General features: G+C 41.0%; 4 protein-coding genes across 4 annotated transcripts; 2 read left to right on the top strand and 2 right to left on the bottom strand.

Moving 5' to 3' along the window:
- The first annotated feature begins 1,391 nt into the window (after nt 1–1,391).
- Nucleotides 1,392–12,060, top strand: parp1 (poly (ADP-ribose) polymerase 1). The gene is made up of 23 exons (XM_046373227.1): nt 1,392–1,650; nt 2,977–3,139; nt 3,477–3,592; nt 3,730–3,944; nt 5,748–5,838; nt 5,950–6,066; nt 6,223–6,399; nt 6,598–6,760; nt 6,849–6,989; nt 7,104–7,343; nt 7,497–7,562; nt 7,647–7,779; nt 7,966–8,161; nt 8,238–8,366; nt 8,679–8,762; nt 9,012–9,134; nt 9,228–9,356; nt 9,472–9,570; nt 9,759–9,911; nt 10,045–10,172; nt 10,302–10,363; nt 10,571–10,685; nt 11,249–12,060. Exons 1-23 carry the CDS (start codon nt 1,528–1,530, stop codon nt 11,328–11,330), a joined length of 3,045 nt encoding a protein of 1,014 aa, XP_046229183.1. The 5' UTR covers nt 1,392–1,527; the 3' UTR covers nt 11,331–12,060.
- LOC124050394 (adenosine receptor A1-like) lies at nt 4,025–5,107 on the bottom strand. Its single transcript, XM_046372881.1, has one exon. It carries the CDS (start codon nt 5,105–5,107, stop codon nt 4,025–4,027), a length of 1,083 nt encoding a protein of 360 aa, XP_046228837.1.
- A 505-nt stretch (nt 12,061–12,565) lies between the features above and the next one.
- On the top strand, nt 12,566–20,786 carry lin9 (lin-9 DREAM MuvB core complex component). The gene is made up of 15 exons (XM_046373228.1): nt 12,566–12,685; nt 13,658–13,690; nt 14,078–14,169; nt 15,089–15,202; nt 16,171–16,301; nt 16,568–16,693; nt 16,850–17,007; nt 17,365–17,498; nt 17,752–17,880; nt 18,346–18,447; nt 18,536–18,616; nt 18,725–18,850; nt 18,964–19,146; nt 19,469–19,566; nt 19,709–20,786. Exons 1-15 carry the CDS (start codon nt 12,655–12,657, stop codon nt 19,812–19,814), a joined length of 1,644 nt encoding a protein of 547 aa, XP_046229184.1. The 5' UTR covers nt 12,566–12,654; the 3' UTR covers nt 19,815–20,786.
- An 80-nt stretch (nt 20,787–20,866) lies between these two features.
- mixl1 (Mix paired-like homeobox) lies at nt 20,867–22,912 on the bottom strand. The gene is made up of 4 exons (XM_046373229.1): nt 22,342–22,912; nt 22,008–22,228; nt 21,775–21,901; nt 20,867–21,555 (listed from the first exon to the last, which is right to left on the bottom strand). The coding sequence occupies exons 1-4, from the start codon at nt 22,436–22,438 to the stop codon at nt 20,984–20,986; spliced, it is 1,017 nt and encodes a 338-aa protein (XP_046229185.1). The 5' UTR covers nt 22,439–22,912; the 3' UTR covers nt 20,867–20,983.
- Between the last annotated feature and the right edge of the window lie 2,266 nt (nt 22,913–25,178).

The raw sequence follows: 25,178 nt of genomic DNA, 5'->3' as shown, positions 1-25,178 counted from the left end.
AGTAATGACTACAAATCTAAGTAGTGTTATTTCATTGTAATTATGCATATGATACATGCAAGTAACTGAGTTTCCAGCAATGTTTGCTCTTTGCTCTTAGCATATAAAGCTACTACCACAGGATGTGGGCTATATGAATTAATTATTAATTTGAATTCATTTGAATTAAGGCCAAAGTGTGAAAAGGGGATTTTTTACTTGTCATTTAAAGCAGACTGATAATTTAAAAATGTCTACAGAGAGGGACAGGTTTTAGCAAAATGGAATATTAAATATTATTGATTTTCATCCATTTAGATTTTACCATAACGTGATTAAACCCTCATATGCCAGCAACAAACTCTAAAATAGGTCGTTCTTTAAAAACAAAAAATAATTTTGGGCATAAACTCAGTAGGGACACTGCTTGTGATTTCTCTTCATTTCAGCATCCGGACGATCGCTCTTGGCTGGATTAGTTCTGACTGAGACTCGCGCGGGTTTCTAAGGCCGACTCTTTGATCGTCTATAGCGCAAGAGGAGTCACTCGGTAAATGGAAAATGGGCGATTAACTTCCATGTTTTTACTTGAGCATAATTTCTGCAAATCATTTAAACTGGCAAGTAATGTACCAGACACAGCAAGCTACCGTGTGGCTTGAAAAACTATAATATAAAAGATAACTAGATATATAGATATTTTAACAGAATTGAAGTAAGGTTTGATCTGCCTTGTCAAATTTTTCATATCCTTTAACCGTTATATTTTCTGTAAAATTTTCTCTCTAAATACGTAAATACAAAATCATTTTGATTGAAGTGCATTTATCATGTAAAACAATCAAATGAAAAATCAATCAAATGATCTAGTCCTGGTTAAGTCAAAACTTGGAAATGGCAAAATTGCAAGTAATTTCTTTAGTCTTTACTGTCTTTGAATGACTACAGAAGTCACATCCACACTGTGTTACAGTTGGTACTTTATACGTAACTATGACATTTCAATGCACAGGCATACAATTAAATGGTCAAGGAGTGTGTTTATGCAATGCGTGTCTAATGTGTCATTGTTCTTTATTGTTTTTTCAATTTCCCTTTCCCCTTCAAGTCTCAAGTCTAAATTGCTCACATTTCTGTATCTCAAGTCCAAATTTCAGGTCTGCGGAGTTGCCAGCGGATGAGAACCGAGTACACAAGCGGGACTGAATCGCCACCATCAAAAAGTAGACCTAAGCCTCATAGATGCAGCTATAGCTTGATAGGCTACTCTGTCAACTAATTTAAATCAGTCAACTAATTTAAATCATTATATATTGTGAATATTTCGTGGGTTGTCAAGAGAGGTGGTGATCTTATTGTGGTGAAGTTTTGGTATCTCGTAACAGTGACCGAGTGAGAGCTCTTCGCTTGTATCGTGTCGCTCTGGTGCCGTGCAGGCACGCGGGCTCCCCTCCTCCGCTTATGCTTCGATTGTTGTGAATTCTCACCACCCGGAGAAAGTTCGCCCTGCTTTCGGTTTCTTTTATTTAGCAATAATACTGAAGGAGTATGGCGGACTCTCAAGAAGATAAGCTTTACAAAGCGGAATATGCCAAGAGCGGCCGCGCATCGTGCAAGAAGTGCAAGGAAAACATAGCTAAAGACTCTCTGAGAATGGCCATCATGGTGCAGGTAACGTAGCGACGTCGGGAGACAGTCCATCTGCAGAAACATGCTCTGTTAGCTAGCTTATTAACACATGGGTACATATAATACATAGACTGTTAATCAGCTCATTGGACAATGAAAATATGTCGTCTATAGTGTGGTTTCAGTTCTGTTTGAGTAACTTGGGCCCTCGTTAGCATTTAAATGGCTGACATTGTCTATTGAGTCTTGTTCACAAAGAGCCGTTGAGCATCTCTTAATGTCGGATTCTCTCATTAATGCATCCTTCTATTCGTGAATACGAGTTTCCCCAACAACCACACACAAAGAATGTATGGGTGAGCGTCTGCACCGTAAGCCAGGAATCACAGCAGCCTCCTTACAACAACGCAAAGTCTCATCAGCAGCCCCACAGAGAATTAATGAACTAAGAGGGTTAGAAACCTCCTCCTGTGGCTGCACAAAGTCAGCCTCCTTACTCACGGCCTGTGGAGCAGCTCCAGATTTTCAATCACTCACTTATCAGTCTGATGGCCAGTCCAACTGAATCAGTGCATTTGAGTCAGCAGAGCCACATGCTTATGTCAGTTTAATAAATGGCCTTTTTGAATAAGCCTTTTTTGGGAGAGAATCTGTATTTACAGTCCAGATACAACTGGTCTCATACCTTATCTGTTTTTTTTAAGGGTGGTGGTTGTACTGGTATAGTGATGTGTCATGCTGATACAAGTGAACCAGCCCACAAGGACTTAGAAGATGCCAAAAATAACACTGCTGTGGTTTGTCAGACAAGTACATATCTTCATGAATCTTTAGCAAGGTGTTTTCTCTTTTAACAACATTTGTCACAAAAGCTTATTTTCCAGAACACAGGTAGAAGTCCTTTCAGATCATCCAATCAGAAGACATCACATACATAATGGACATTTTACTATAACATAAATCATTGGAATTGTCAGAATAATGCATCGAGACTGTGGATTAAAATGCGTCTGAATGTAACTGATCTTTGACTTTAAATATATTCTTCCGCACTTATGGTCTCTTTTTATGCTAAAATATATTATTGATCTCAGACTGTCATTCCGTACACATAAGGAAGAGCCACAGATATTATACTATCGTCTTTATAAAGTAAATAAATGAATGAGTCACAAAGGAATACAAAATGAAAATTTGAGTACTGGAAAGTCCTTTTAAAAAATGGTCCAATTAAAGATTCTTCTTGTGAGCCCCTGTTAGGACACGATCAGGGGTCCCTTCCGCAGCAGGATCGTCTCATATTTGTAGACATTTTGGAGTTCCTATCACTACTGGTTCATCGTTGAATCATCTCTGTTTGTTTGGCAGTCACCCATGTTTGATGGAAAGGTCCCCCACTGGCACCACTTCTCCTGCTTCTGGCAGCGAGCAGCAGCTCAGTCCACTGGTGATATTGGTGGGTTTTCTGACCTCCGCTGGGAGGACCAGGAAAAGGTGAAAAAGGCTATCGAAAGTGGTGGAGCCGCTGGAGGTCAGTACATGACTTTTAGCACTACAATGTGATGATAGGGCAAGTAATTAGTCATTCATCTCAGTCTTCTGGCTCCTTAGATGAACAGCTGTTACCTTTACCTTTTACCTTTATCAGTGGAAAAACAAACACACTCAAAGAGTATTAATGAAATATGAAATATACTGCAGTAGTCTACCAAGTATCAATACATTTACTGCCTGTCATATGTTAAAATGAATATTCTCTTGCAATGTTTGTTCTAGTAAATATAATTTATCCTCAGATATTAGTTTTTTATTGCTTGATTACTCTTGTTTCACCTGGAAATGAAAATTATATGACTTCCGTCTCGTAGGAAAAGGGGACCAGAAGAGTGGAGCTAAAGGAGAGAAGACACTGAATGACTTTGCGGTTGAATATGCCAAGTCAAACCGAAGCACATGCAAAGGCTGTGAGCAGAAAATAGAAAAGGTTAGCACACAGGAAAAACTGCTTTTATGTAACATTTGCTATTACCCCATGTGTTCAATATGACAAATTAGCAATTATGTAAGCTTGAATGGATTGTTTCATGGTGTTAGTCTGTGATTCTCCCGTTTCCCCTTAAGGATCAGATCCGCGTGTCCAAGAAAACCGTGGACCCTGAGAAGCCCCAGCTTGGCTTGATCGACCGCTGGTACCACACGGCATGTTTTGTGAGCCGTAGGGAGGAACTGGTCTTCAGACCTGAATACACCGCCGCCCAGCTGAAGGGTTTCAACGCACTACGGGCAGAAGACAAGGAGGAACTTAAGAAGAGGCTCCCCGCTGTCAAAACTGAAGGGTGAGATGAAGAAGAACGGATAATATTCTTTTGTGGAGGTTGGGTACTAATGTTAGCATTTTGACATTCGGTGCGCCTGTTCAGGTTCGGTCCACTCCCTCTCTGTCATTAGCACCGACTACATTTGAAGTCTCGCTGTCAGTCTTGCAGCACAAGAAAATTGCCTTGAAGGTGTCCTTGAAAGCTGTCATCGTGTATGCATATAGGAAGGGGTTGACAGCAGAGTTGGCATGTGACAGGATGATGGCGGCAAGCAGCAGCTCTAGTGGCACAGGACAGCTTGGGCAGAGCAGCAGGAAACAGTTGATTATGTGGAGCGGGATCCAGCAGATTGTGAAGAGGAAAAGAACCAGAAAAAGCGACGTAGCGGTCTTTATCTCGCGGCGCATGCTGGCTGCAGCCCTCATTTGTCCCTCCCCTCTGCCGCTGTGCTCAGAGGCGATGCGCCTGACCTGCCGCTTCACCGCGACAAAAATCTGGGCGTAGATGAGAAACATTATGACTAAGGGTGTTAGGACACAGGCAAAGAAGTTGAAATAGACCATGTAGGTCATGTCCACCACCAAGACAAAGAAGCAGTAGCCTGAATCAGGTGGTGTCTTGTGCCAGCCCATCAGAGGAACGAGCCCAATGAGAAAGGCCAGCAGCCACGTGGTCAGGATCACCAACAGAGCGTTGCGAGGTGTCATCAGGACTTGGTAACGGAAGGGCATGAAGATGGCCATGTAGCGCTCCACGGCCACTGCCAGCAGGCTGAAGATGGAGCTCTGGGTGAACATGATCAAAACGCTCAGCATGAGCAAACACAGGTAGAGATTGTGACGTGGCAGACCAATGTCGGTCAGGATGGCGCAGGGAATGGCGATTGCACCCACGCAAATGTCAGCGAGTGCGAGCGAAACCAGGAAGTAGTTGGTGACTGTGCGTAACTTGCGGTTGAGGCCCACGGCAGCACAGACCAGCAGATTGCCGGTGGCGGAGAGGAAAGCGATGGCGAGCTCAGCTGCCATGTACGCCATGTTGGGGGAAATCACCAGGTCTGCAGGTGGAGGTGGAGGTAGCGAGGAGTTCTGGACAGGCTGCAGGAAAGGGGAAGATGGATTGGATGAGTTTCTAGTTTGGTAGAAACTATAAAGCTTCAGCAGTACTGTGCTCTTTTCCATGGTTGTCCTAATGAGAGAAATAAGATTCAAGTTAGACTTCAAATTTGCTTGGTAAGGCGATGAAATGCAAGAAAGCGGTAAAATTACTCACCAATCTACAGCAGTACAGCTCTAAAACAAGTACTGTTACTCAAAAAACTAAGACCATCATCATTATACTGCCAGCAGACATGCTGATACTGTACACAAGTCCTCACATTAAAGGCACATTTCTGTTTGAGCAAATCTGGATGATGCTGCTTTATATAAGTCCCCTCTTCCCTCTTGATGTCAGTCCTTGTCTGATCAGACTGCTACTCTGTGGTCATTAACTGATATGTGTGTGGCCTCACGGGGAGGCTAATGAAAGTTTCTTGTCAGGGACGAGTGGATGATATCAGCCTTGACACCTGGGACAGTGGAGACATGTACCTGCTTGTGTATGTGCCATTCCATTAACTGATGGGGCCCTAATGGATTTGCCTAATGAATAAAGGTGTCAGACTCAGACTTGTTTGTTCCACATCTTGGTTATTGTGGAGCATCCCCTTTGGCCTCATTTAGGAAATTAAATCGAATGTTTTTCATCCTCTTTTTTTTATAGAAAACAAAACAATGCAAGTTGGGAAGAAAACTGTTTTGAACTTGTTTGCCTTTACAGGAAACGTAAAGCCGATGAGGTGGATGGGGTGTCAAAGAAACTGAAGAAGGAGGAAGAGGAGGAGAAGAAGAAGCTGGAGGAGCAGTTGAAGGTACCTTTCTTAATTTTATTTTGGAGTAAACGTCACCTTATGTTTAGAGACTGTGTTGTTTAATGAGTTACTCTGTTTTGTCATGGGATTTTTTTTAATGTGCATCTGCAGAACCAAAGCCAGCTGATTTGGGGAATCAAGGACAAGCTGAAGAAGTTCTGTTCGACCAACGATATGAAGGAGCTGCTGATTGCAAACAGCCAGGAGGTTCCCTCTGGAGAGTCCAATGTAAGAGATCTTGTTTCACTCCTGCTGCATTCATAAATAACTTGCATTAAAAACCATACTTATTAAAGTAATTTCTCTATTTCTGTTTTTTAAGGATGAGCCCCTGTTGATAGTTACTGTTCCATGACCAACATGTATGTGTTGTTTATCTGACAGGTGCTGGACTGCCTGGCCGACGGCATGGCTTTTGGTGCGCTTGAGCCCTGCAAGGAGTGCTTTGGCCAGCTGGTGTTCAAGGGTGACGCTTATTACTGTACAGGAGACATCTCAGCCTGGACAAAGTGTGTGTTCAAAGCCCTCAAACCCTTACGCAAAGACTGGGTCATCCCCAAGGTAGGTCACCTCATTCTAGAGCTCCTTTTGGTTCTTTATATAGTGTGTGCTTCAGTGCTGAATCCCCACCTGTCGCATGTGTGAAAAGGCTTTGTGTCATTGTATTGAAATAGTGGATTATCCATGCAGAGATTAAGAAAACACTGCATATTCATCTCATGTTTTATGACTTGGAATATTCTGTCTTTGTCATTTTAGGAATTCCATGAAGTTTCCTTCCTGAAAAAATTCAAGTTCAAGCGACAGGACAGGGTTTACCCAAAGAAGGCTCCCACTCAAACCCTAACTGCAGCTAAAGCAGAACCCTTAGCAAGTGCATCCAGTGCCCCGACTGAGTGTCTGCCAGAGGGAGCACCTTCAGGTCAGTGAAGAGACCTGAAATAATCAGAAATACTTCCATACAATATCATTGTTTTAATCTCATAATATTGTAATATTTGTGCCCTTAGACAAACCTCTTACTGGCATGAAACTGTTGGCTGTGGGCAAGCTGACCAAGAACAAGGATGATATAAAAGCTGCTGTAGAGGAGCTGGGTGGAAAGATTACTGGCACAGCCAATAAGGCCTCTATTTGCCTCAGCACTAAGAGTAAGCAGCCAGTCATGTACATGAAGACTTACTAACATGTGTGCCATTCAAAAGCATGTTAAATCGCAAAAATCATATGCCTTCCTTATAATGTGCCATATTCTGTTTTCACAGAGGAGATAGAAAAGATGAGTAAGAAAATGGAGGAAGTGAGGGACGCCGGCGTGCGCGTGGTCTCTGAGGATTTCCTCACAGACATCAAGTCGTCAGGGAAAGCCCTCCAGGAGCTGGTCTCTCTGCATGCCATCTCGCCCTGGGGTGCAGAGGTCAAAGTCGAGACCCCAGCGCCATCTGTGGCCTCTAAGTCTGGAGCGCTGGCTGCCAAGAGCACAGGCAGGGTGAAAGAGGAGGAAGGTAAAGCACGTTTGTTGCTGTTATCAAATGTGCTTCTGGATGTTTGAGTAAATGTCGGGCCATCTTTTAGAGGAACGATTCTTCTAGACTTGTGTTATAGCACGACACTGTTGTACTTTTTGGTGTATGTTAATTGCGTCTACATTCTTACAGGTGGTAGCAAAAGCAAGAAAATGAAACTAACAGTGAAAGGAGGAGCTGCTGTGGATCCAGACTCAGGTAGTCATGAATACCCTGATTGGTTTATTTTTCTGTTCCTTTTATTTATTTATGAGCCTTGATTGGTGATTTTGATTTTCTTAGGTCTGGAGAACAGCGCTCATGTCCTGGAGCAGAGCGGGAAGATGTACAGTGCAACACTGGGTCTTGTGGACATTGTCAGAGGAACTAACTCCTATTATAAACTGCAGCTGCTGGAGGATGATGTACAAAAGCGGTCAGTGTTGATGCAGAAAACAATTTCACTTCTTTTTTCATAGTTTAGGAAAAAGCACCCTCAGGTCAGTTAATGAGGCTTTAGGTAATGTCATGTTTGTCTCCTTAATTTAAAAAAAAATTGTTGATGTAATAATGACTCTGACTCCGCTATCTTTTATTCTGCCTCTCTTTCATGCATGCGCAGGTACTGGGTGTTCAGGTCATGGGGCAGAGTGGGTACCACCATCGGAGGTAACAAGCTGGACAAGTTTCATGACAAGAACTCTGCCATAGACAACTTCCTGAGCGTCTACAAAGAGAAGACAGGCAACAGCTGGGGCACCTCTAACTTCACCAAATATCCCAATAAATTCTATCCCCTGGAGATTGACTACGGACAGGTACACTCAGCGACGTACTGGAATGGAAACGTCCTGCTGTATGCTTTCTGTGTCTGACTGGATTTAGTTTTCACAGGATGAGGAAGCTGTGAAGAGGCTGACAGCCACTGCTGGCACCAAGTCTAAGCTGGCCAAGCCCATCCAGGAGCTGATCAAGACTATCTTTGATGTGGAGAGCATGAAGAAGGCCATGGTGGAGTTTGAGGTGAGACTTGTGGCTGTGTACATGTGACAGAAAAAAACGCATTCGACAGCCTGGATCATGTCGCATCTTGTGGCGGTGTTGGGAGCTTTGTCGAGAGGCTGCTTCTATAATTTGTTAACAAGGACAAAAATATGACAATATATGTGACTTTGGACTATTTTGTTTTGGTTGTCAAAGCCAGCTCCCTCAGTACTGATAGCAACTGCAGTGTTGAGAAGGAAATTTCACATCTCCATCTTGATAGAACACCATGTTTTGTTTTGTTTTTTTGGAAGGAAGCACATATTTTTTCATTTCCTTTTCTGTCTCCAGATTGACCTTCAGAAGATGCCCCTCGGAAAGCTGAGCAAGAGGCAGATCCAGAGTGCCTACGCTCTCCTCACTGAAGTACAGCAGGTCTGTAACTCCCCCTTGAGGGTTGTCCGCTTATTCAGCTTTCTACTGGGATTCTGCTCTCAGATCACACCTTTCATTCTGGCTTTTGTGGTGAATTTGTGACATTACTACAAGTAGTGCTTCTGGGCCAGTGGTTGGACCAGTGAATCATTTTACTAATAACTTCAACTATATAAATATATGTATATATATATATATATATATATATATATGTGTGTGTGTGTATGTGTATGTGTGTTGTTGTCGTAGGCTGTGTCAGATTGTTTGCCTGAGGCCCAGATACTGGATTTGTCAAATCGCTTCTACACGCTGATCCCTCACGACTTTGGTATGAAGAAACCTCCTCTGCTGAACAACCTGGACTACATTCAGGTAACGACCCAAATACTGTATCCTGTATCGTGTTGTACAATTTTCTCTGGTCTTTAAATGTATCTCACAAGTTTTGCATACATCACTGTTCAGGCCAAAGTCCAGATGCTGGACAACCTGTTGGATATTGAAGTGGCATACAGCTTGCTGAGAGGAGGGGCCCAGGACAATGAGAATGATCCCATCGACATTAACTACGAGAAACTCAAAACCAAGATCGAGGTGAGGAGTCCACTCCTCACTCCACTGTCCTTTAAGAATGTGCTCAGTATGGTCATTGTATGAAGAGATTATGTATGGAAAGTTTATTGTATGTTATATGTTTGATGTTTCACAGGTTGTTGACAAGACTTCAGAAGAGGCTGATATCATTATGCAATATGTTAAGAACACCCACGCAGCTACACACAACACTTACACTCTGGAAGTGCAAGAAGTAAGTCACTCTGGCAAAAGCAGTTTTAACATGACAGCATGTTATGTTGCAAATACTTAGTTTGTATAAATCTTAATTTTAAACAGGCCTCATGCTTGACAAACTTTCGATCAGTTCTGCTGTTTATCGTCATTGTCCAGCCTGAATTACCACCTCATTCTGTTTTATGACTTTTCTCCATCTTTTAGGTATTCAAAATTAACCGAGAGGGTGAGCGCCAGCGGTACCGTCCCTTCGAGGAGCTACACAATCGCCAGCTACTGTGGCATGGTTCTCGCACCACCAACTATGCTGGTATCTTGTCTCAGGGTCTTCGCATTGCCCCTCCAGAGGCCCCAGTGGTGAGTTTGTGTTTATGTTATGAAGTACATTTGCTTTTCCAAATACCCATATTCTGCCATGTTAAAAAAATATTCTAGTTATCCTCCTGTTTCAGTGCTGTATTATATTGCCGTTTGGATTCATTTTCTCTAGACTGGGTACATGTTTGGCAAAGGTGTGTACTTTGCTGACATGGTGTCCAAGAGCGCAAACTACTGTCACACCTCCCAGTCTGACCCTGTTGGCCTCCTTCTGTTGGCTGAGGTTGCCCTCGGCAACATGTAAGTGACCAAGAAGTGCCAAGATGTCAACCATTTCTCTGCATAAATATGTGATGATAATTAATCATTATCAAATATTTAATCATCACGGTAGATGAATGTGTCTGGCTTTTTTTTTTTCCAATGCAGGCATGAACTGAAGAAGGCCTCCCACATTACAAAATTGCCCAAGGGCAAGCACAGTGTTAAAGGTGAGAAACCTGCGAGGATGAACTGGAGGCGTTTTGTTCCTGTACTGAATAAAGAACACAGGAATTTCTATCTGAAATTATATCATTAATTATAATAATTTCAGAATTCAATTGAGAGGATGGTATTATGGTAGAAAGTTTGTTAACTAAGGTAAGAACATAAAAGTTTGGTTTGTGTTAAGCTTCAAACTCTTTTTTTTCTTGCAGGTTTGGGTAGAACTGCTCCTGATCCAAATGCTGCCGTCACTTTAGAGGGCGTGCAAGTGCCTCTGGGAAAAGGAACCCACACGAACATTGATGACACAAGTCTACTGTACAACGAGTATCCTTTAACACTGACCAGCTGGTTTATGAATTTGATAATCATTTTTCCTACTTTGCTATATAATTATTTAATAGTTTGCAGAAAGGTACAGAGTCAAAGATTCTGTACTTTTTGGCCCTGAATAAACCAACTCTGATTTTATTCTTCACAACATGACACATAGGCGTTTAAACTAGACATTTCCAGTCTAATTTCAAAACTTGATTTATCTTGTTTGGCTGTTTACATATGGGCAGGTGCTTAGACTTCGGTAATTCTCCACCGCAGCTCATCTGTGTGAAAGGTAAGTTCGATGACTTGGAGACACCAGCAGCGTTTTGCAACAGAATGAAATTTGGTGCTCTGACATAAACAGACACATAAAACGTTGACGCACTGACTTAGACCACAGGAAGCCACTGACTGTGGAGTTTAAGACAAGAAATAAATAACACCAGGGTTTGAAATCTCTGTTTGATGGCGTACTTGCCTTGACCATATTCTGTTTCTGATTCTGCATGTCTGTTGTGTGGTTAAAGCATCTGTGTAGCCTTTGTTTTCCTTAACTCCTGCTCCTCCAGGTACATTGTGTATGATGTAGCGCAGGTAAACTTGAAGTATCTCCTGAAGATCAAGTTTAACTACCAGACGTCCCTGTGGTGAGAGGGATTGTTTCCGAGCCCTCTCCAATGAAAACAGAGACCACTGTTGCCTCCAAGCGCTTGGACGTCATTCTCTTCAACAGTAGATGTTTGGCAAAGGAGCCACGCTATAACATGCTTTACAATGGTCACTGGAAGTCTCTTGTCACTTTATTGCTTTTTCATCAGATTTACTAGCTGGCAGCCTTCCTCAGTAATACATTAGGTGCTTAAGTACCTACTTCAGAGTAGCTCATAAGACACAGACCACAGTGCAGTTGAAGCACAGTGCATATTACATAGAAAGGTTTTGGTCTAGAAATGAACAACAGAAAATGTAGCTTCCTGTCTTATGTGGTAATCTTGAGTTTCAGAAGAATCTTATTTCTTTAATAAACCCTGTAGTGATAAGGTATAGTACTGCAAATTTAGAAGGAGTTTTAAGTTTTCGGCAGTCAGTCCGCATACATTCACAAACCGGTGATTATATTTTGCTAGGGTTCCCACTAAAATGAACATTTTGTTGACTGTTGGGTTCAAAGATCCCATATGAGCTTTGGCATGTATATATTTGTTTTGTCGTTTGTCTCTCAAGCTGTCTTTTTGCTGAAAATTAAAAAAATAAACAATATGGTTAATGTTGAAGTATTCTGTAAAAGAAACAACTGCCGTGGTATGTGGTACCCTTTTTCTTAGTGCTTTTCTTGCTTACCTCAAAGAAAATAAAACTAATAACAGTTCTCAACCTTTAATGCCTGTTCCTTTTTTTTTTTAATCGTTTCATTTTCTTGTGCTGCCTTTTAGGTTCAATTTGGAGTTGCTTTTAGTATGGAGATAAATGTGAAATTTGCCTGTCAAGCTCTTCAGTGATAATCACAGGTGAGAGTCAGCTGCTAAAAAGTTACCTGCTGCTGGAGCTCATAAGGACCTAAGCAGAAAAGAGGCTTGTGTTTTTATTGAAAGACATTTATATACTCCAACATATAAATGCTGATTTTCTGGGACTCTGTATAAATCCAGGTTAAAAAAATTCAACATTGACATCCCATTCTCTATAAGTAGTGAATTTTAAGAACAAAGTCTGGGACAGGAGGGATGCTGAGTAGCTATTCTATCAGTTTTGCCAATGAAACGGTTTGCAAACAACAACGGTTTGTTAACATCAAATCTTGTAGGCGAAGTATAACTTACATTGAGTGACTGTAATTGTGTGTGTACGTATATAATAGAAAGTGTATTACTGGTGAATTACAGGATATTTATTTCTCAAATCGCCCTCCAGACAGCGTCCCGACCCAGAATGCATTTTGACAAGGTCTTTGAAAAAGCGGCGCGGCTAATTCAAGATGGCGGAGATGGACCAGCTGTTAGACGAGAGTGAGTAACAACACAAATTCTAGGAGTTTTCCATTGTACACACGCAGCGGTCCCATAGTGGTAAAATACATAATTTGTAATAAACTGCTGTCGTCGTCAGTGTAACGAATATCGTGAGTTTTGGGCGGAGTTCATAAAGTCATTTTTAGACGCAAAGAGATACCGGTTTGCCCAAGTCAGCTAACGCTTGTTAGCACGAGAGGCTAACCATAGCTAATGCTGGAGTTGGGCAAGTTACTTTAAACCAACTGGGTAAACGAATAACGTTAGCTTAGCCATTAGCTAATATCTGCTAGCCATACACCGTAAGCAGCAATAACAAAAGGACTGCAATAACGTCTATACTTCTAAAACACACACGCTAGCTACTGGCTATCTGCTTTTGCGGGGCATAGTTTTTACTCTTCGGTGACGCTTTCATTATATTAAACGTTCGTTAGCGCTGGTTAACGTTAAATGGTAACGCGCTGTGTGTCATCTTAACAAATTGGTGACGAGAAACAAACCAATGTATTTGGCCACTAACAAATGAAATTGTCAACTCAGTCGGTGTTAACGTAGTTAATGTCATTAATGATATGTCCAGGTTGTATCACAGTGTAACGTTAGCTTATTTAGCTCGTTTCGTTGATAGGATCTGTACAGCTGATGTTGTGCCCGTGCTTGACAGCTGAAACTGGGGGTTAAGGCCTACCCGATTGTGCTAGCTAACGTTGTATGTAACTTCAGTTACCCTGCCTGGCTGCTGGCAGTGTTTAAAGGACAGTCTCATAACTTGTGTCTGCAATTTAAAGGCGTTTTTCTTTGAAAGATAAACATGTTATATTAACAACACTGTCGGGATTACCTTTCAAACCACAGTGACGTGTATTCAGTTATTTACAGTATTTTATAGTTAGTCAAATATGTGTTTTCTAATGCCTTTGGTGTGATACTGTGTGCTGATGTAGTCTAATTTGTCCCCTTCCTCAGGCTCGTCAGCAGAGGCACTTGTCAGTCTAAAAGGTATGTGGGCAGTATTTTTAGCTGTCTGTCTTTTCGTACATTTGTTCTTAGCATTGGGTGTGTAAGTACCTGGAGAACAAATGGTAACAACCTACATTTGTGACTGGTGCAGTCTGGGACACAGTGGAAGTAATTATTATCCTGTATATAATTATCCTATAATTGCTTCCGCTGTAGTTTTTGTCCTATATCAGCAAAGATAAAAGTTTTGTTTTCAGACTTGAAATAAAATCGTGTAACCTAGTCCAACTTTTCTGTGATTTAAGAAAAGCTTTAAGTCTCAATAGTGACTAAGTCTCACTGGGTCTCATGTCTGGGATCATTGCATTATTTTTGAATAAATACATTTGTGATTTTGATTATGGATTTTTTTTTTTCTTTTAATAGAAGGGAGTTTGTCCAACACTCTGAATGAAAAAAACAGTTTCCCAAGAGCTCACAACACTAGGGGACGGCATTCATCCCTCACAATGGACACGGTAAGAGATACAGTGTTAGTTTGTCAGTTTTACAACTTGTGAAGAAAGGGAGCTTATGCTGTTATATACAATATTATCAACATGTAAATATTAAATAAAAAGTTGTGGAATCCACACAAGCTCTTGGGGATAATATGTGCAAAATATTTTCAAGCTACTGCATATATGCATGTTTTGACTCCTTTTGGTTTGAGGAACATGGCATATTTTTGTATAGAATTATAGGTCTACATGTCCAGTGTTTAATCTTCAACTTACAGTAGAGACATGGTATGCACTTTTGTAATGTATTTTATTCACAGTGTGTTTGCTTAAAATGGTTACATTCTAAATAGACATCAATACTTGGATGCCATTTTCTGTTTCACAGTAATTAAGGTATTCTTGCTTGATATTTCAGTATTGTTGCTGATTTTATGGTCTCTGCCCAGTGATGGTCTTATCAGCCACAGTTAATTGGTTTCTTTGCAACTGTCTTGTCAACTGAGCTGAATGGTTTTATCTGTGGCTTTTTATTTGTTTATGTATGTATTTTGGCTGGTGTGGCAAAAAAAACCCTGCAACAGATAGGATCTTGTATTGTGTGTTGTTTATGTCATAATGGCATGCTATACAAGCTCTGGGAATGCATAATGTGAAGATGACAGACCGCTAATTAAAAAAAACAAACTTGTTTGCATGTTTGTCTGGATATACAGATGCATGCGTGTTATCTGAATCTGGTGCAAACCTGCAGATTTACATTCATTAAACCAGATTATCTCCATACAGAAGGCAACCAATTGGTTCTGTTTTTTCCCTCCCTTCCTCACATTAAATAAATTTCTTTAAAGTTGCACAAGAATAATCCACAAAGATATGTACACCTGGAACGCTATTGCCACTCTTCACAAAATACTATCCACATTTGTTGTTCCAGCCCACACGGAGCTCAAAGAGGAGCCGTTTGTTTCGGGAGGAGGATGACCAGCCCCAGCAGCGTCTCCCTTCCAGATCCCCTCGCAGAAGCCAAAGGGTCAACACCACACCCCAGGTAAAGACTATACCCTATAAAACTGAGTCGTAGAGAAAAATGGGACTCATTTGGTCCTCCATACTCTCCCATTACTATTGAGGATGAGTGTCGCAGACACTGGGACATCACTTCATAGAGCTTGTTTTGGCTTCAGAAAGCTCTTGTGATTGCACCTGAGCTGCATGAGTGTATGGGTGCTCAGTATTCAACTGCAGAAGTAAACTTGCCACTGAGCCTACCTGCCCTGCAATGTTAGTTTTAGGCTGCATATGTAATCCATGTCTGCACATGCAGTTCACAAAATGCTATTTTATAGTTACTCAAGTCTATACAAGCAATAAAGAAAACCAGTCAGTTTATCAGCAAATGCCACCACTGTTTGAGCTCTGTAAAGTGAATCCTCTTTGTGTGGCCAGCTAATTATGGCTACATCCTTTGTCAGTTACCATTCTTTGTAGATACGCCTGTGGAAATGAATTGGAAGCAAAGGCAACCCCTAGCTTCCTGTTTTTTGTTTGAATGCAAAGTCTTCTTGTGGTTTGTTTGCATTAGCAGTAGTAGTTTGTGAAAACAGCAACAACAGCTATGAGTGTATCAGAAAATAATGAGGCTGGTAAGTTGTGAGATGAAAGCAGTGGACTGTGGTAATATTCAGCTCTATACTGCTGCCCCCCTTTTCGTTAAATAGGAGCTACAAAGAAAGTAAAGTAAAAGAAAAATAGCCCTTTTGAATGGTGCTTTCTCACCGGTTGCCTGACCACACATGTTGAGCTACACAGATTTGGAGATTTTTTTTGTTTGTTTGCAGGAACAAGAAGTTACTGATGTATCTTTGAGTGAATAATTTGTGGGACTTCTTTACAGCTGCCTTTCATAGAGAAGGAATAGATGAGAAGTGTTTTAGGAGTTTGTTCAATTTATTTATTTATTTATTTTGAGAATACATACGTATGTGAAATGACTTATGTTAATGTTTTTCTTTTCAGAAATTTTCTAATGTGGTGACACCAGATAAGAAGGCATCCCAGAAAATAGGATTGAGATTAAGAAACCTTCTTAAGCTCCCCAAAGCTCACAAATGGTGTATCTATGAATGGTTCTATTCCAATATTGACAGGTATAGTCTCATTTTCACCTTAAGAAGACAGCAATTAATTTTGATTAACTGTACTCAATTTATAGATGCTACAGACAGTGAAAAGGCAAAACAATGATTAAGCCTTTTCATTGTCTGTAATTAGATTGAATTTGATTTGATAATGGCGAAAGGTTTTCAGCTTCATCGGAAATGATTGTAGGACAATTTTCTGTGTATTATGTTGTATTTTTCAGCTTCAAAAAATTCTTTTATTTTATTTTATTTATTTATTTTTTGTTTTCCAGACCTCTCTTTGAAGGTGACAATGAATTCTGCCTGTGTCTCAAGGAGTCTTTCCCCAACCTGAAAACAAGAAAGTTGACCAGGGTTGAATGGGGAACAATCAGGAGACTGATGGGGAAACCTCGACGGTAGCGTGCAGTCTTTAAGTTTTGTGTCTCTCCACGCCATTTTTCAGTCATCATGTCTGTCTTCATTCTTGTCAGACATTTTAAAGTATGTGAAATCATTTCAAGGTACTTCCAAGTACAAGCTTCCTCAAACAAAGACCTTGTTGTCCCTTCCAGGTGTTCGTCTGCGTTTTTTGCAGAGGAACGAACAGCCCTGAGACAGAAGAGGCAGAAGATGCGCCTGCTGCAGCAAGGAAAATTGTCTGACGTGTCAAACTGCAAAGACCTCCCAGATGAAATCCCCCTGAGACTCAACATAGGAACAAAAGTCACTGGTAAGATGACTGAAATAAAAACACACTGCTTTCAACAGTGACAGCAACCAAACAACCCTAGTTTAAATGCCAGACAATTATTGTTGCAGTCAAATGACTCGCAAAGCAAACCCAGTTTACATTTTCAGTAATCACAAGAGTCAGAAACAGAAAATTTTCATGACTATGTGTTGTTCAAATAAGACATATGTTAGGAGTGAAAGGCCTAAACCACAAATGCAGTGACTGTATCTTTATGTGGAAATTAGCTGATGTGGAATTTCAAACCCAATAACCCACAAGTGAGGATGTCCCACATGGATCTGTACCATATTACCACTACAAATTCTGATTTTTGTTTTGTTTCCTGTTCCACAGCTCGACTCCGAGGTGTCCACGATGGGTTGTTTACGGGCCAGATTGATGCAGTGGACACCAGCGCTGCCACCTATCGTGTCACGTTTGATCGCAGTGGCCTGGGAACACACACAGTGCCTGACTACGAAGTCCTGGTAAGAGTTTTACCGTTGCCTTACTATGATAACAGCTCCACCATAAGTGTGTTTCAGGTTTCAAGTTTAGTTTTTCAGTCTGTTTTTTTTTTTCCATTTTACTTATAATTGAAGTGGTTTCATTATTGAATTTCCCTTGGGATCAATATCTATCTATTAAAACTTGTAAAACAAGAAATTGTCCGAATACCTGGATGTACAATAGCTGCACCAAAGCAATTTAATAACATATCCCGTAATGACTGTTTTCCAGAGCAATGAGCCCAATGAGACTATGCCCATTTCAGCCTTTGCCCAGAAGCATCGGACAACCCGTTACATGCAGAACCTCATGACTCCACCCAGAGGGCCTTACCTGTCCGCGACCACTCCTGTCCTCATGGTACTGTGAAAGTGCATCTAATGACAGATGCACATGTGCTGTGTCATCATATGTCCTCAGTGTGATTAATCATCTTTGATCCTGCCAGGGAGCCAGTAATTCTGAGATGTCTTTGGTGTACAGAGCTATTACCTAACAAACTGGAAATGGAAATGGGAAGGATTTAACCAAAAGCGACTGCTTTTAAACAAGTCGCTAATTGGATTTCAGAGTAAAATACAACACACATTGGTTTTGTCCATCTTTTTACCTCAGTTTTCAAGATTCAGGTCAAGATTTCATCAAGATTTAGGTGATCATTTTGTTTAAAGAGTATCAGAATAAAGTCAACATGGAATAAAAAAGAACAGTTGAGTTTTTTGGGCATCACACTGCGACTGCAGAGGCCGTCTTTAGAATAATTGCATATCTCTTTTTCTTGTTGCTGAAGGGAAATGACTTAACTGTTCATATCTGTAATAATAGGACAATGACCCTCTTATCAACCAATCACCATGGAGGAACAAACTGCCCGGTACTGAGGGAGATACTCTGGGAGGATTTCCTGTCAAGTTCCTTGTCCAAGTGGTAAATACTTTATATCAAATACTGGTATCGGGCAACTTAAAACTTTGTAACACATTGCTTTAACAAATTCTTTTTGTCCTGTGCGTAGACAAGGCTGTCCAAGATCCTCATGATCAAGAAAGAGCACATCAAGCACTTAAAAGAAATGAACACAGAGGCAGAGAAACTGGTACGGTCATCATCATTTAAAAACAAACGTTAGTTCGAAACTAGTGAAATATGTCTCCGATGCAAGCATCCAGACTGACTATAGCTGTGATTCTGTTTTTGTGTTTAGAAGTCGTACTCGATGCCTATTGACTTAGACTTCCAGAAACGATATGCTACCACAGTGCTTGAGCTTGAACAGCTCAATAAAGATCTGAACAAGGTGCTTCATGAAGTTCAACAGTTCTGCTGTGAGGTTAGTCAATAGATACACTTGAGTCTCATCAATAATTTTCCCCCTGAAGCTACTTACAGCAAAATATCTTAAAGTTAAAGTTTAAGATGTGAATCACCAATGTGTTTGTCCAGCTTGCCCCAGATCAGGGCATGGTTCCAGCTGACCATCCCACAGAGCTGCGGCGGCGCTGTGAAGAAGAGGCCCAGCAGATGGTGCTGCTGAACAACTCAACGAAGGACGGACAGCAGAGTGTGACAACCCCCAGCCTCACACATCTCATCTCCCGCCTCACAGCTCTGCTGCTACAGATCAAGGTAGGGGATATACTCAGACTCGGCTCCTGTCTGCTCTCATTCCTGCTCATGTTTGTACGTCGGGAGCACAGTGGACCTGTGTAGTGATTTTTCTCTCTCATTTGTCATTGGGTTCATGTTGCAACATATTCATGGTTATTTATGGCAGAGAGGTCACAAATTTGGCAGCGGCATCATTGCGTCATTGAAATCTGTTGTGAACTATCTTTAACTACTATTGTATGTAGACTGAAGAATATTTAAATGATGAACTAATCCGTAACAGATTAGTTCAGAGATTGATAACTTGTTCACCGTTCGGTTTTGCTTTGATTTGATGCAGTGTCTGGCAGATGGAGGAGACCTGAATTCATTTGAGTTTAAATCTCTTACGGATTCCCTTAACGACATCAAGGCATCTATTGATCCCTCCAACCTCAGGTAAAAAACACCCTGTATTGTTTTGTAACCGCACATTCTTAGTCGCACGGCGCACAATAATCCACATGGGTGTCACTCAGTCATCACTGAGGTGGCATCAGTGTGCTGAACATGTCTTACACTGTTTTTTCTGCATTTCCAGTTGCTTCCAGAATAACGTGGAGATCCATGTGGCACACATCCAGAGTGGCCTTAGTCAGCTGGGCAACCTGCATGCATTTGCTGCCAACAATACTAATGCAGTCTGAGTACCTGCACCATTCACACCACACACAGGTGTATGCACACACAGAGGTGTGGGCCATTTAATTTTTAATTTGAGATGACGCTTTCACCTGAACTGTTAACAGTGCAAACAAAAAGCTTCTGTGAATGTGATGGACCACCACCTTACAGTCTGAATTTGGATGTCCCAGTGAAATGACTGGAAGCCCCGCCCATACGCGTGAAGTGTCGTCTTGACGGAGGGAGGATGTCATAAGTCTTTTACCAACACATTTTATTGTATGAAAATGTTGGTGCACTCAACTGAACACAAAACCTAAAAGAGTCTTAAACTATTGCCACAAATCCACATCTCCAAACTCAATGGATATTTATTGGTTTCATGTGCCAAACATTGATTCTTACAGTTTTTATAGTCCATATTTATTTATTTTTGAGTAGGTGTGTATGGTTATGAAACAATATTTTGCTATCTCAAGTTTCCCCCTGTAAGTGTCGTGTTCTGTTGCTCCGCTGATGGTAAGCACAGGGAGGCTAAAGAATGTTTTATAAAATTGTTTATTGTAGATAATTGTACAATATCTCTGATTAGTAGAACTATTGTCAACATTTCTGCTGTCTGTTCAGAAATGGCTTTTTATAATTTTGTGTGCACTGAAGAGAGATTTTGGTATTTTTATAAAGGAGAACTCTGGGGTTCTGATGCCTTTTCGTCCCTAAAATAATCTCAGAATTTTCACACTTGGCATGGCTGTTGCTGCAACACCCCCACCACCCCCACCCATCCATGCGCACGCACGCACACACACACACACACACACACACACACACACACACAAAGCCTGCATCACTGACTTAACTCTAAAAATTCAAGTCAACAGTTTTTCCTAGAGAATCTCCTTTTTCAGTTTTGTAAAGTTGTATATGAGCACGCCTCAGGGCGATTGTATATAAATGTTTCGGTCTTTTTATATTAAACATAATATTGCAAAGCACTAGGTAGTCTTCTATTTTTGTCTTTATTAACAGATAATAACAGTTTCCTGTTTTGTTTTTTTTTTTGTTTTTTACAATCAACAGTTTTATTACTATTTTACAATAAATACAATTTTTCCTTTTATGCAAACAAACAACTGTATATTGCCTCTTATGATACATGTAGCTTTTTTTATATCAGCTCTCAATTGTTCTCTCACATGAAACCACCGAAGCCAACCATGGCCTCGTTTTCCCAGTCAGAGTCTGAGTCGGTAAAGTCCTGTGCCTCAGTGGCGTGGATCGGGGAGAAGTGACTGAACCCGTCCCCCTTGGCCCTCAGGCGCGGATACTGGATTTGGCCTCCGTTATCCTTTGGTGATGACCTGCTGAAGTTAATCTGGGCCGGGATGGGAGGAATCACAACTTTCATCTCTGGTCCAATAGTCTTGTTAGGTGGGAAGTTGTCATATTCCACCAGAACCTTTGGACCCTGATTTCCAGTCATGTTTGCTTCGATCTTGGAGTGATATTCGTTCCCCTTTGGATACAGATGGACGTTACAGCATGGGACATTGACGCTCAGCTCGTGTCGTTGCATCTGCTCGGGCTTCACTCTGGTTCCCTCCTTGTCGTAGATGCAGGCCGTGTGCTCGTAACCGGCGGGCTTGGTGGGTATGCTGGTTCTGTGAGCATCATCCGTGTTTTGGTGCATCGTAGCCCTGAAACTGTCCTCCAGGCCAAAGCCTCCTATTCTGTGTGCCTCAGCTCCATGATTGTTGCCATAAACTTAAAGAGAAAACAAACAATAATGAAGCGTTGATTTCGAAATGAAGGGTATCTTGTGTTAAACATTTCGCTGTTACTCCGTCACTATTCTGGAAAAAGCTTAAAAAACTTAAATCAGGTGTGTAAAATGTATTTTTATGAGGGGTAAAACTACAGCGGAGCAGTCCTACTTGATGCTTGAGTGAAAGAAGTGAAATTGAACCCAAAACAAAAATCTACCTTTCTCTGGGCCCATCCTGCTCTGGAGCTGGCTGAACGGGCCAGCTGCTGGTGGGTTGGCGACCTTCGAGGACACTGATGAGCCAACTTGGCGACGAGACTTTGCCCTCCTGTTCTGAAACCACACCTGAAATTTTTTTTAAAGAAACAAAAACGAACACAATTCAATCCACGCTGCAAAAATATTGCACCACAATTTGGGATTAATCGTCTGACACTGGATAATATATTACCTGAATTCTGGACTCAGGTAGTCCGGTCAAAGCCTCGAGTCTCTCCCGTAAGTAGATGTCAGGGTATTTAGTGTCTGTGTAAACTTTCTCCAGCACCTCAATCTGCTGCTGGGTGAAGTTGGTCCTCTTCCTCCTGTGAGTCAGTATTGCCACGCATTTATCCGCCCTTGGGACAGAGTTTGCAGAGCTGAAATAGTTTGTAACATCTGACGTCCCGAAATCTGAAAAGAAATCGTAAATATCGTTGAGTTTATAAACCTTCGACAAGTGGCAGTCATGGACACATCATGCTCGACTTGTGCGTAAATTACGCACGGCGCTGCCAGTCACCAACCTGAGTTCACCATGCCGTTCATCTGCAGAGCTCCTTCATGATACACCTGGAAATGATTCAGATCCCCGACGTGCATATTCCCATGAACTGAAGACATGCTCCTCGACGTATTGCTAGACTGACTGTGTTTGAGACCTGCACCCTGCCTGGGGTTAAATCCCCCCTCGATCAAAGGTGGTGCTTCCTGTATGTGTGAATGGGGCAACCATCAGTGCCGGCTGGCACTGCAGCGGCCGTGCAGCAACTTCAGACGTCTGCAGGCCGGTGGAGGTGTGAAGGTATCACACCTGGGACGGTGGAGCGGCCTCAGGTCTTCTTGAAAGGGTTTTTAATGGAATCTGCATGCTCAATACACATCGGCAGTGAAAACATTTATCCGCTTTGGAATGGATGAAGCAATAATGGACCTGTAGCCTTCAAAGAGGGACGGTCGGAAACTGCCATTTCCTCAACGCGTATAGCCTCACAGGGACTGCAGTTTGTTGCCTGTTAACAAAAATGAATTTATTTTTCAGCTGTATCTAATAATCTCCAACCAACTTTCACGTTATTTTGCAAATAACATAAACACTTTTTCATTTATTTCTACAAACTCATAGGGGAGCCATTAAGAAGCCTGTACACTATGTGGCCAATTTCTTTATTTTCCCCGGAGACATTAAATAAAATGTTCAAATAACTTAAAGATATATCATTCAAAATATTGCATTTGAGTGCTCTGATTTTCCTGTAGGTTGAAATATATAAGGATTAAGGTCTTCAGATGTCTCCTCCTCAGTACTAATTTATGTAGGAGATTATGCTTCCTGCCCCCTTTCCAGTGGCAACATAGTTCATTTCAATACACAAACCTTTATTCAAAAGTACACATGCTCAGGAGTGAGCACGTGTTAGTGAGAGTTCCCTTCATCTGACTGAAAGAGGGATCGAGTTAGGAGGTCAGGTAGCACCACAGACAGACTAATTTGTTCACACATATTTGGATGAGATTCAATGGGTCCCAGCGGAGTTTTATGTCAGAGAGAATTTTTGAACATACTCGGGGAATTGTGGGCTCAGTTTTTACAAATCATATTTAATTACTTTGGGTGTGAGATGATTTGATTATTGCAATATGAGGTGATAAAATGCCAGACTTTTTTCACTGCATTCTCATTCACGTGATTTATTGGATGCAGCTGGAAAGTGGTTGAAGTCATTGGCGAGCAGATGCCATTTTTGGCTAAATGAAACCCGTAGCTTAGACCTGAAAAACTCTGAAGGTTTTCTTGACGATCTCTGTGGGAAAATGACTTGACAGCCATTGTGTCATTTCACTTCCACAAGAGCACTTATTGATCTCTGGACTTTGACACATACAGCATTGTTCAGGTAGGATGTGCTTGTTGGAAAAGACATTCACAGTTCGCAGGTTGCTTTGTCTGCGAGCCCCTAATTGGGTATTGCCTGTGTGCACAGACCAGACAGCTATGCTAAAATTGGCTGTTGAAGTTCCTGATCTTTTGTAATGGACAATGACAGGTTTTCTGAAAACTATCATGAAATGAACAGTAGATGAAAAACATGAATTCAGCATAGCAAGAGCATTAAAATCATAATGTTCTTTAAGTCAGTCCTGGAGGATGTATTGAAATCTTTTACTTGAAAATTATGGTAATACATCGGCTGAAAGTTATTTTTAGAAACAAAAAATGAGAATCCGTTCAATTTGATTATTAAAGAGCTGTGGCACAGCCGAAAAATAAACTTATAAGGGCTCCCTGGTGATTTATCAGTCCAGCTCTTATATGAACACACTTCACTGCTCTAAAATTTACAGCTGTGTGATTGCAAGATGCATAAACAACAACAATAATCACACTCAACTACTACTTCATATTAATGTGCTTTTCCACTGAGCACACATTTCTGTTAAGAAACTATAAATGTACTCTAGTTCCTTAAAACACCCCTCAAATACACAAAGACTCAACTCTTCACAAAAGGCCCCATAAGTCAGCTAACATTTCAACATACAGCTGCAAGCATGTGAGGATAATTTACCTGTCTGTCTGCAAGTTAAATGTATTGTGGTCAGGTCAAACTGTGGGTTAAGCAGCGGTCAGACCTTAAAGGTGTGAATGCTTTTGTTTGTGTCTACAGTCAGCTTCCAGCTGGAAATGGCCAGTAGAAATCCCAAAGTGTTTTGACTGTTTGATGTTTCTGAGTACAGTCTGTTAACAGTGTCACACCATTCAATTAAAAATCTGATTCAAATATTACATTTCTGTAATGCATTGCCAAGCTGAAAACTCAGACTAAATACAAGCACTTAAAGCTGTGGTGGAAAGTACTTTTACTCAAGTACTGTGGTTTTACTCGTACTTTAAGAGTATTTCTAGTTTATGCTACATTATACTTTTCTCCTCTACAGTTGAGAGGCAAAAAATGTTTTACTCCAAAAGTTTTAATCCACTGAATTCTTAGTAACTTTAGATTCAAATTAGTAGTAAAATAAAAATATAATCAGCAAATACATTATGAATAAAGATATGACATTATTAATGCCTTGGTGAAATTCACAAGCTACCTGAGTATGTAAAGCAATTATTATTATTATTATTAAGCATTAAAGCCATTGTGCATAATGAGTACTTTTAGCCTTCTTTTGGTGCTTAAGTATATTTTGTTACTTATGCTTTTGTACTTTAACTTGAGAGTTTGAATGCATTCTTTTTATACTTGAGTATTTTTACACGGTAATATTGCTATTACTCTGAAAAACTGGTATTAAAAATGCAATCTCAGTCATGCTACTGATTTACTTAAATAAAAAAAAATCATCCACCCCCAGATTG

This window comes from Scatophagus argus, chromosome 19 (assembly GCF_020382885.2).
Source record: "Scatophagus argus isolate fScaArg1 chromosome 19, fScaArg1.pri, whole genome shotgun sequence".
NCBI lineage: Eukaryota > Metazoa > Chordata > Actinopteri > Scatophagidae > Scatophagus > Scatophagus argus.
Note: the sequence above shows the minus strand (reverse complement) of the source record. Positions and strands in the feature narration are given on the sequence as shown.

What these genes read in the sequence shown, in the direction of transcription:
- parp1 (XM_046373227.1), top strand. Translation starts at nt 1,528, where the DNA reads ATGGCGGACTCTCAAGAAGATAAGCTTTACAAAGCGGAATATGCCAAG. An exon ending in AGCTGGAGGAGCAGTTGAAG is followed by an intron (nt 5,839 to 5,949) that starts GTACCTTTCTTA and finishes GTGCATCTGCAG; the next exon opens with AACCAAAGCCAGCTGATTTG. An exon ending in TATTTGCCTCAGCACTAAGA is followed by an intron (nt 6,990 to 7,103) that starts GTAAGCAGCCAG and finishes CTGTTTTCACAG; the next exon opens with AGGAGATAGAAAAGATGAGT.
- mixl1 (XM_046373229.1), bottom strand. Translation starts at nt 22,438, where the DNA reads ATGTCTTCAGTTCATGGGAATATGCACGTCGGGGATCTGAATCATTTC. An exon ending in TACCTGAGTCCAGAATTCAG is followed by an intron (nt 21,902 to 22,007) that starts GTAATATATTAT and finishes AAAAAATTTCAG; the next exon opens with GTGTGGTTTCAGAACAGGAG. An exon ending in CAGGATGGGCCCAGAGAAAG is followed by an intron (nt 21,556 to 21,774) that starts GTAGATTTTTGT and finishes TTTCTCTTTAAG; the next exon opens with TTTATGGCAACAATCATGGA.
- LOC124050394 (XM_046372881.1), bottom strand. Translation starts at nt 5,107, where the DNA reads ATGGAAAAGAGCACAGTACTGCTGAAGCTTTATAGTTTCTACCAAACT.
- lin9 (XM_046373228.1), top strand. Translation starts at nt 12,655, where the DNA reads ATGGCGGAGATGGACCAGCTGTTAGACGAGA. An exon ending in TTCTATTCCAATATTGACAG is followed by an intron (nt 16,302 to 16,567) that starts GTATAGTCTCAT and finishes TTTGTTTTCCAG; the next exon opens with ACCTCTCTTTGAAGGTGACA. An exon ending in TTCAACAGTTCTGCTGTGAG is followed by an intron (nt 18,851 to 18,963) that starts GTTAGTCAATAG and finishes GTGTTTGTCCAG; the next exon opens with CTTGCCCCAGATCAGGGCAT.